At 39.7% G+C, this 9,193-nt stretch overlaps 1 protein-coding gene across 1 annotated transcript in view; it reads right to left on the bottom strand.

The window, feature by feature from the left end:
- The window catches only part of NEBL (nebulette), a 99,664-nt gene that overhangs the window by 7,462 nt on the left and 83,009 nt on the right, over nt 1–9,193 (bottom strand). Inside the window, 1 exon segment of the mRNA XM_019470993.1 lies at nt 1,233–1,348. Within this exon segment, the coding sequence (XP_019326538.1) occupies nt 1,233–1,348 (116 nt within the window).

The following is a 9,193-nucleotide window of genomic DNA, read 5'->3' as shown; positions in this document are numbered from 1 at the left end:
CCAGGGGGGAGTGAGCGAGCGGCTGCGTGGTGCTTAGTTGCCAGCTGGAGTTAAACCATGACACCAGATTATTGGCTCACCCAAAGATGCAGGTATCTGGATCCCAGACTTCCCAGCAAGTTAGCCCCCCTCAGCCCCCAAGCAGCTAAGAAACTGGCAATCCTGAAAGCACCCAAACCTCCCAGAATGCCATGATCTTTACAATATAAAATGCCATGGAATTTCAGTCTTAAAGAAAAATACAAGTTTCAGCTAATCTTGAAAACATTTTTTTTCAGCTCAGCAAGCTCTAAGTTTGGTTCATAATTAAATACTTTTTCAACTCTAAAAAAGGTGACAGAGGTAGTAAATATACATCCAATATTCCAAAAGTCAATATTTTTAAGGTAAAAGGTGACTGGATCTGAACTATGAAATCTCTAGGCAGTGATATGATAACCATTAAAACTGACCTTTATATATAAAGAGTTCAAAAAGAAAAAAAGCTCAATTTCCTAAAAAATCCAGCTGAATATCCATTCAGCTCTCCTTCCATGACCAGTTACTTCTAAAATGAAATATTCACTCCAGCTTTACATTCTCATCCACCACAATTAAGAACTTATGGCTGGGGGCATGGTTTCATGATAAAGCTTCTTCTCAGTCACCCAGCAGTATAACTCGATTTGGATCAGACATGAGCGGGTGCATGTTGAATTCAACAGTGCATGCTCTGTTGAATGAGAAAGGGCACACCAATACGGAGTTCTCAGCTCGCTTTATACAAGCAGAGATGAGTAATATGGATAGGCACAAAGCCTGCTCGTACAAAATCAGAAAGTCAAAAAATTTTAAACAAATTTAAACCAACAGAGTGATCTTAAGAGATCAGTGGTTTTCATCCAGCGCTAGGAGCCTGAATTCATCACAGAGCATAATATCAAAGCTCAGCCTGTGAAATACTGTCCAACCATTTACTATTTGTTTTAGCAGGTAGAATATTCAGCTATTTCTCTGCCTTCTGGAGATCATAAGTATTTTTTTTAATGCATTCTGACATAAAAGTTCTTGCCACTGCCCTCAGTCACTTCATTTGTTTTATACATGAGGACTATTACTCACATTTAGGACGAGGACAGCCAAATAGTCCAACTATACAATTCAAGGGGACAAATTCACTCATACTTAAGAGATTTCACAACAGCTGATGATGTTGCTTACCAAATAAAATCATTCTTAAATCCAATACTCACCAGACCTGCTGAATGAGGCTGTGAATGCATGGACCTCATGGATGACATACTGGTCTGGTGCATGTATCCATACCCTTGGGACTGGCTTTGCTGATATGCCCCAGGGAGAACAGGGGCTGTGTGTTAAAGAAATACAGACACATTAATTAAGTTTAAAAAAAAGTCCGTATCTAGCATTTTGTAGAAACTGTAGATTATTTGCATTGTAAATAACAATTCCTCAGTATGAAACAGTTCAGAATGATTTCCACATACAACATAAGGATTTTCATAGGTTGAATTACACATAAATGTAGCCAAAGCTATAGCAACATATCCACAAACACTATCAAGGCTAGTTGGAAGGAAAAGCTTAACATACCTTAAGAAGTCTGACCATAAAAAGGCATACAAAAGCTTCAAACACCACTAACTCAATTTTGATGCTGCCATAGATGACGCACTAAATATCATGTGCCATAAACTGCCATTTTTGAAGGAAAGATTGATGAAAAAAGCTATATACTAATACAGTTTTGAAACTGTAGAAATTCTCTGCAGTTAATTCTTAACTCATTGCAAACTAAATCTTATTTATTGGGCTATGAACAAAGAAGAACTGTGATTCACAGGAAGAGACAGAAATGTAAAAAAGTGAGCCCACAGCTGGGTTTCTTAGTTTATTCTGATTCCATCAACATTCTTAGCCAAACACAGAGAGATAGTGGTTACTGAAATCTTTCCACCTCTTTCAGTATCTTCCTCTTACCACACAATTGTTCCATCTCTTTCACACATATTTTATTCACATTATTTTAACAATTACATTCTTTTAACAATTCCGTATGTTGACTTTTATTGTACCAAGAGCTGTTGAAAGAGTTAATACAATCAACAAGGACTCCCTACCTCTATTGCTTACTAGGAAAGCATTTGTAAACCTTCCATAGCTGTTCAAACATCCTACTTCGGCAACAGACTGAATCAGAATGTGTTAAAAACATGTTTGATCAAAAATCTGTGAGAAGTAAGCACAGCATAGGTGACTATCCACTATTTTCCCAGCAAACCCAAGAAGCATTTTTAAAGCAAAATTAAGAGACTGAAGTGCTTTTCAAAATCTATTAAAAGTTTAGTCACCGCATATCTGTGCATGTTTTGCAAGACTCTCGCGCGCTCTGAGAATAAAGATTTCTGGCTTGTATGGAGGTTATTAGCCCATCTTCCACTGTTATGAACCAGAATTTTTCTAGTTTTCTGGAAATTCATTTAGCTACACTGAAAAGAAAATGCATTTCTGTTGATACTTCTTCAAGTGGTCCATTTAGCCAGTATTCTGTCTAACTCCTCTGACAAAAGCCATCTTTCGCTTACAGGAGATGGAGCCCGTGCAGCCCATGAGTCAAAAATCTTCAAACATGCAGTCAATCAGCAGTCCTATACTTTCTGAGATACATCTCATGGGCTTGCTAGGAAGTGGAGAAGCACTTCTGGAACAGCCATCACACACAGATTCAAAAAGGAGCAAAGCTAAAGTAGGATTTAAAGGGGTTCACAATGTATGGAAGGACCCAGGACTTGTAAAATGAAAAGATACAGGAAAAGCAGGAAACAACCATAAAAAAAATAAAATATATAAGTAGTATTCATATTTGCAGTAATAATACTCTAACCTTCTCTGCTTCTTGAGTGATCAGGACAATAAATGTGTGTGAAAAAGGATTACTGAGAAAATGTTTGCTGAACTATTTCAGAAAGAAAGGTCAACCTTGTGCTTTCAGCAAGGTGTTTTACCTATCCTGCTTCCCCAAATAACAATATCATTGATTTCAACAAAGTTTTTTCTTAAAACATCCATTTAGTTTTAGTTAGCATATTTAAATGCACTAAGTATGTAATTACAATTTGGGATGTTATTTTTTGCTCTACTATACTTGTATAGATAAGTAACACTGTATATTTAACTAGGGTTTTTCTGGTTTAGAAAACATGTTTCAAACTATTGTAATGAATAGATTGCTTTGTTAAGTGAGCGAAATTAAAGCAATACACAGTCAGATGCAATGCTGGAACATGATGAATAATGGATGTTTTAGAAGTGCCAAGTTCATTCTAATGACATATGAGTACAAAGACATTTTTAAAGCAGTTTAATCATCAGAGAATTGCTGCTTGTTAACATGTTCACAGGATTATCATGCATTAAGTGAATAGTCCTAAGTAGTTCATCAAATAATTTATGTTTCAGTGTTGTTACAAGCTATTCCTACATGACCAGATGTAGCCCTTCATGAGAAAATAGAGAAAAACATAATTTAATCAAAGGTTCTGCAATCAAGCCAGAATTAATATATTTTGCCTAATTCACCACCAGCATAAACGTAGGTCAGCCCATAGAAGCAAATGGAGTCTCATCTCCCCATACCAGTAGTAAATTGGTCTTGTGGGTTGAAAACGGAGCACAGCTTGAACTTTTTAACGTAACAGGAAGTATTATCTTAAGCTGACACTGGCCGCTGATCAGTCAGCACCCTGCCTGCTCTGCAGCGACAAAGGGCTGGTAGCTTTTCCCTGGTCCCTGGCAGGAGCAGGCACCCTGAGAGTCCCTTTCTTCTTCCTAAGAGAAGTGAAGACGTTGGTAGAAAACTTTTTACTCTTGATTCCTTCTCCCCAAAACAGATCTTTCTCAATTTCTACCAATCATCCCTTGTCAGTGTAAGGCAGCAAGCCTACTGACGGTCAGCTTCATTATAGCCTCCAAATTGGCAGGCTTATTTTGGGGAGGATAAACCATACCTCCCGCCTCCGCGACAACTGTCAGCAGCAGATCTGAGACGTGCTTTCCTCTTTTGCAATCAGCTTCTCACAAACTGAGAGAATTCTGTCAAACTGTCTCAGCAAACCTGTTTGCTAATTTAAGGCAGCAAGCCTACTGACGGTCAGCTTCATTATAGCCTCCAAATTGGCAGGCTTATTTTGGGGAGGATAAACCATACCTCCCGCCTCCGCGACAACTGTCAGCAGCAGATCTGAGACGTGCTTTCCTCTTTTGCAATCAGCTTCTCACAAACTGAGAGAATTCTGTCAAACTGTCTCAGCAAACCTGTTTGCTAATTTATCTGCAACAATGGAAACAATAAGCCCAGGGAAATAAAGCATTTCTTCCAAAGCTGAAGAAATTTTGGGAAGCATTAGAAGCTGAAGTATTAGAAAAGATTCCATACAAACAAAAAGAAGGAATTTCTAGGATTAGCTTTGCTAATTATCTTCATTTATTTAGGTATCATATATACGAGCATATATATCAGCACATATCAGTGTTGAAGACATTTGATTGAATAATTTCACCCTTTTTTTCCATTAAAAGAATACTGTAGTAGGGCTGCAAAAAACAATCAATAGTTTTTAACAATTTTTTACAAAAAATAGCTAAGAAATCTCCAGATGGCTGTCTATTTGGAAGATAATTTGGGAACCAAATAAATAAGCAGATTAGTGAAGAGACAACAGATCTGAGCTGTGTTTCTGGTGACATACAGATAATTCAAGGTGAGATTAAATGATGCAGAAAGAGAGTTTGACTTTTCTTCATCATCATCACCCATGGTTAACTGCAATCTTTTGGCTCAGACCAAAGTATAAAGTTCTATAACATCATTGACTGCAGCAGCAGCAAAAGCAATGGTTTTAGTTAACCTAAGGGAACAATAAAACACAGTAGTGGAACATGAAATTCATTTAGCTGAAGCCAGATTTATTGCTGAAGGAGCTGAGGGCTGACCATTGCTCCCAGAAGTACAGGTGGATGTTTTTTCTTGTTGCATTAAGACTTTAGCAGATGCATTCTGATCTATCAAAACTTACTTTTTTTCTTGTTCCACTTACCAATCAAGCCAGATATTAATTTTAAATTATCTACTTGAAGGAGTTTATCATATTTCTCTTACTAGGTCTTTATAGGCTTCCCAGAGAAAAGAAAGAGAAAAATGAATGAACATGATAAAAGGCAGAGAGGAAGCCTCCAAGAAAAAGACAAAGCTCAGAGAATGATAGCGGGTAGCAACTTGCTGCAGCAGACAATGGGGTCTGCAGAGCGTGTACCAATCAGGACATGCTTTGAGAAGGGCTTGGAAAGAAAAAGGTCAGACTGTGGAAACAGGAAAGGAATAATTAAGAGAGCATTGTATAACTACAAGGTAAAAAAAAGTTTACGCTGAAAAGAAAAACCATTTAAAGGGCAGGTTCCAAGAGAGAATATTTTATCAAAAACATACTTAAACTCTCTTTCATTCTTTTGTACAGCAGAACCTCGATAATCCATGGTAAAACAATGTATCCCCACTGCTAATTACTGCATTTTTGCCATTTATTACAATACATGCCATTTATTGGACCAGATGTAAAATAATAATCACTTCATTTACTCTTACAGACATCATGCAGTTTTAAGTGTTTATTTCACTTTGTGTTGATGTTATCTCAACACATGTTTTCACTACTAGGCTCCTAAGACTTCAGAGAACTCACTAAGAATATTGCAACATTTTATAATAACAACAACAACATGAGAGAGCAGGAAGTAAAAAGAAAGATGATGATGATGTGCTTAATTCTAGCGTCTGTAAGAGGATGATCAAGCTGTAGATTTCCTGAGGAGCACGAAAGTTGCAATAGAGCCAGAATCATACATCTTTATGTTACCGACACTATGACTAGCTCTCCCAAAACAGATGAAGCTGCTTATGGGAACCATGTTGCTCCACATATATTGAAGTCCTTCCCTTGTTTTGCCTTGCTGCTGCCTTATTTTCCGCAGGTTGCAACATCTAGAGCAGCCCTCATGGTCTGAGAAAGTCTCTCCTATAGCTTTCAGTTCCTTCTTTCTTTTGCCCTTCCCTTAGAAATTACTCAGCTATGTCCCGTGCAGCAGAAAACATTGTCAAAGTAGTGATGCAATCACATGTGGGGAAGCGTAGGTCTAGAGTACGCTTCTGGGGTACTCGGGTACACCCCACATGTTGTTCATGTGGATGGGTGACTGCCCAAACTGCACAACCCCCTTGAGCACTTCCCAGTCCACATTACAAGACTACATAGCTAAGGAGATACAGCCTTACGGTAAACTATTATTGCTGCATTGAAGCTGGTGGATAATAACAACTGATACCTTTTTAAAGACTTCTTCACAAAGTGTCACGGAGGTAACTTTGGTTACAAACTCTGGCTCGGTACTTTGTTTTTTTGGTTTTTATCACTTTCCCCAAATGTTGGCTGCTGCTCCCCATCATTAAAATATTTAAAGTGTTTTGGGTTAAAATTTGTATTGCCAACCACATCCTTGAACAAAGTGGTACATTATCATCACTTACCAAGACTGGCATACTTGACTACTATCAACAGTTTTCACCTCTTTCCTGAATCTAACTGAATTCAGTGTTTCTAATAACAAAATTACTTCCACAGTAATGCATCTGACATCACTGTTGTGGTTTAACCTCAGTCGGCAACTGAGTACAACAGATCCACTCGCTCACTCCTCCTGCCCCCCCTGCGGTGGGATGGGGGAGAGAATTGGAAGAGTAGAAGTGAGAAAAATTCATGGGTTGAGATAAAAACAGTTTAATAATGGAAATAAAATAATAATAACAATAATAATAATAATGTAATAATAATAATAATACACAAAGCAAGTGATGCACAATGCAATTGCTCACCACCCGCCAACCGATGCCCAGCCAGTCCCTGAGCAGTGGCCCCCCCGGCCAGCTTTCCCCAGTTCATGTACTGAGCATGACGTCACATGGTATGGAATGTCCCTTTGGCCAGTTTGGGTCAGCTGTCCTGGCTGTGCCCCCTCCCAGCTTCTTGTGCACCTCCAGCCTTCTCAGTCGGTAGAGCATGGGAAGCTGAAAAGTCCTTGACTAGTGTAAGCACTACCTAGCAACAACTAAAACATCGGTGTGTTATCAACTTTGTTCTAGTCCTAAATCCAAAACACAGCACTGTACCAGCTACTAGGAAGGAAATTAACTCTATCCCTGCCGAAAACAGGACAATCACTCAGGGTCTGATTCAGCTATCCTTCTGTGCTGAAGTAGTACTTCCCCTCCAGGAGTTGTCCCATCAAAATTTACAGCAAGGCTTTTGATGAAAAGGTACTAATCAACCTGAGTAAGGACAGGAAAAATGAATGCCAAACAGATCTGGCAAAAAAAAAAAAAGTAGACTATATGAAGAAGAACATTTATTTATATATGTATTTAAAGTTATAGTTTAAATATATTTACGTATAAAATATGTAAAAGTACTATATGTAAGTAACAGAGACAGTTTCAAAGAGCTTGAATTCAAAAAAAGGAAACAAAGTGAAAAAGAAGAGACAGAGTACAAGATAACACACAATAAAAAAAAGAAGGGTCATGATAGAATAATTAAGGTTGGAAGAGACCTCTAGAGGTAATATAGTTTGTCTCCCTTTTAAAATCAGGGCCAAATTTGCAGTTAGGTTGTTTAGGGCCTTGTCTAATCAATTTTGAGTTCAGGATGGAGATTTCAGTACACCCCTTCGGGCAACCACACACCCTCTAATTCCTCCTGTTTATTTCCCATGCTGTGTAAATTCCTGTTCAAGCTCCTGAGATGAGCTCAGCCCAGCATTGTGTTAACCATACAAGTATCTTGAGAAACAGTTCGAGGGAGAGATTTGAAGAAGGCTAATACACTCATTTTGCAGAAGTTTACATCCTGCCCAAGCATGAACAGCAGGATAAAGGGGACATAACTGTGGTCAACCAAGAATTTAATTAGAGTTTTAAAGAGGGCCCGTATCAGAGGCTAATCAGAAACAAGAATCTCGATACTTTGGCAGCAAGGCAGGATACATACATATAATGCATAGGATGTGAAAGACGTAAAAAGAGAAAAAAAGTGTCTTGATTGCTATGACAGATGAGCTTTCAGCAGGCTTTTAAAGATGATGTGCTAAACATAATTCTCTGCTAAAGTTAAGAGTTTTGGAAGAACTCAGCAGGGGTCATGAGGTGATACCTCTCAAAGAGGCTATAGGCACTCCATCCCTGATTCCCACTGCATATCTGAGGTTGATGGTCCATGAGCTGGCTGAGGCAATCTAACCCTCCCTACCACGCTTTCTCTTTTTCTTCTGGCTTGGTGAGCTAAGTCAGCTCAGCAAGGGATCAGACCAGCAACAGATGCAGTGCAAGGAAGGAGGCAGGACCAGGTACCCAAGGCCACAGGCAGCAGAAGGCAGCAATGTGCTAGATCAGCTCAGCTGTCCCAAGGTATGCCCCCCCCCCCCCGCAAGCACCTCACTGCTGTGCAAGCTCCCTCTGAGTTCAAACCACAAAAGAGCTGAGCCTCTCACAGATGCTTCCCTCCAGATGTCCCAGCATCCAGCTCCAAACAATGTGTCCCATGTAATGCAGAATGCTCCTGTGTGCTAGCATGTGGCATGCACTGCTCAACTACTTGTATTCTAGGTCTCCACAGTATTTGAAAAAAGTCATAGTGGAAGTTTAGAGAAGATTAAGCCTAATGCAGCCAGCAAGAGCTGTTTACTTGACAGTAAATCCATTTGCCAACCGGATGCACTCTCTAAAGAGGTGTGCTGCTTACCAGGGGCTTGCATCAGGGATGTCACTGAGAGGCTACCAAGCCTTGTACAGTCCACTGACTATTATCCGCTGCTGCTGTTCCACGTGGGCACCAGTGACCCAGGCAGGAGCAGTCTAGGACTATCAAGAAGGAGTAGAGAGCCCTGGGGGTGGCGGTAAGGGACTCGGGAGCGCAGGTAGTTTTTTCATCAATCCTGCCGGTCAAAGGGAAGAGGTTTGAAAGGGCCAGTCGAATCTGGCGAGTCAACAAATGGTTACAGGACTGGTGCCACAGCCAGGGGTTCTGCTACTTAGATCATGGGACTCGCCTTGAGAAACCTGCTCTACTGGGGGCTGATGGGGTCCATC

Source organism: Aptenodytes forsteri, unplaced genomic scaffold (genome assembly GCF_000699145.1).
Source record: "Aptenodytes forsteri isolate BGI_AS27 unplaced genomic scaffold, ASM69914v1 Scaffold336, whole genome shotgun sequence".
Taxonomy (NCBI): domain Eukaryota; kingdom Metazoa; phylum Chordata; class Aves; order Sphenisciformes; family Spheniscidae; genus Aptenodytes; species Aptenodytes forsteri.
This window is presented reverse-complemented; position numbering and strand designations above follow the sequence as displayed.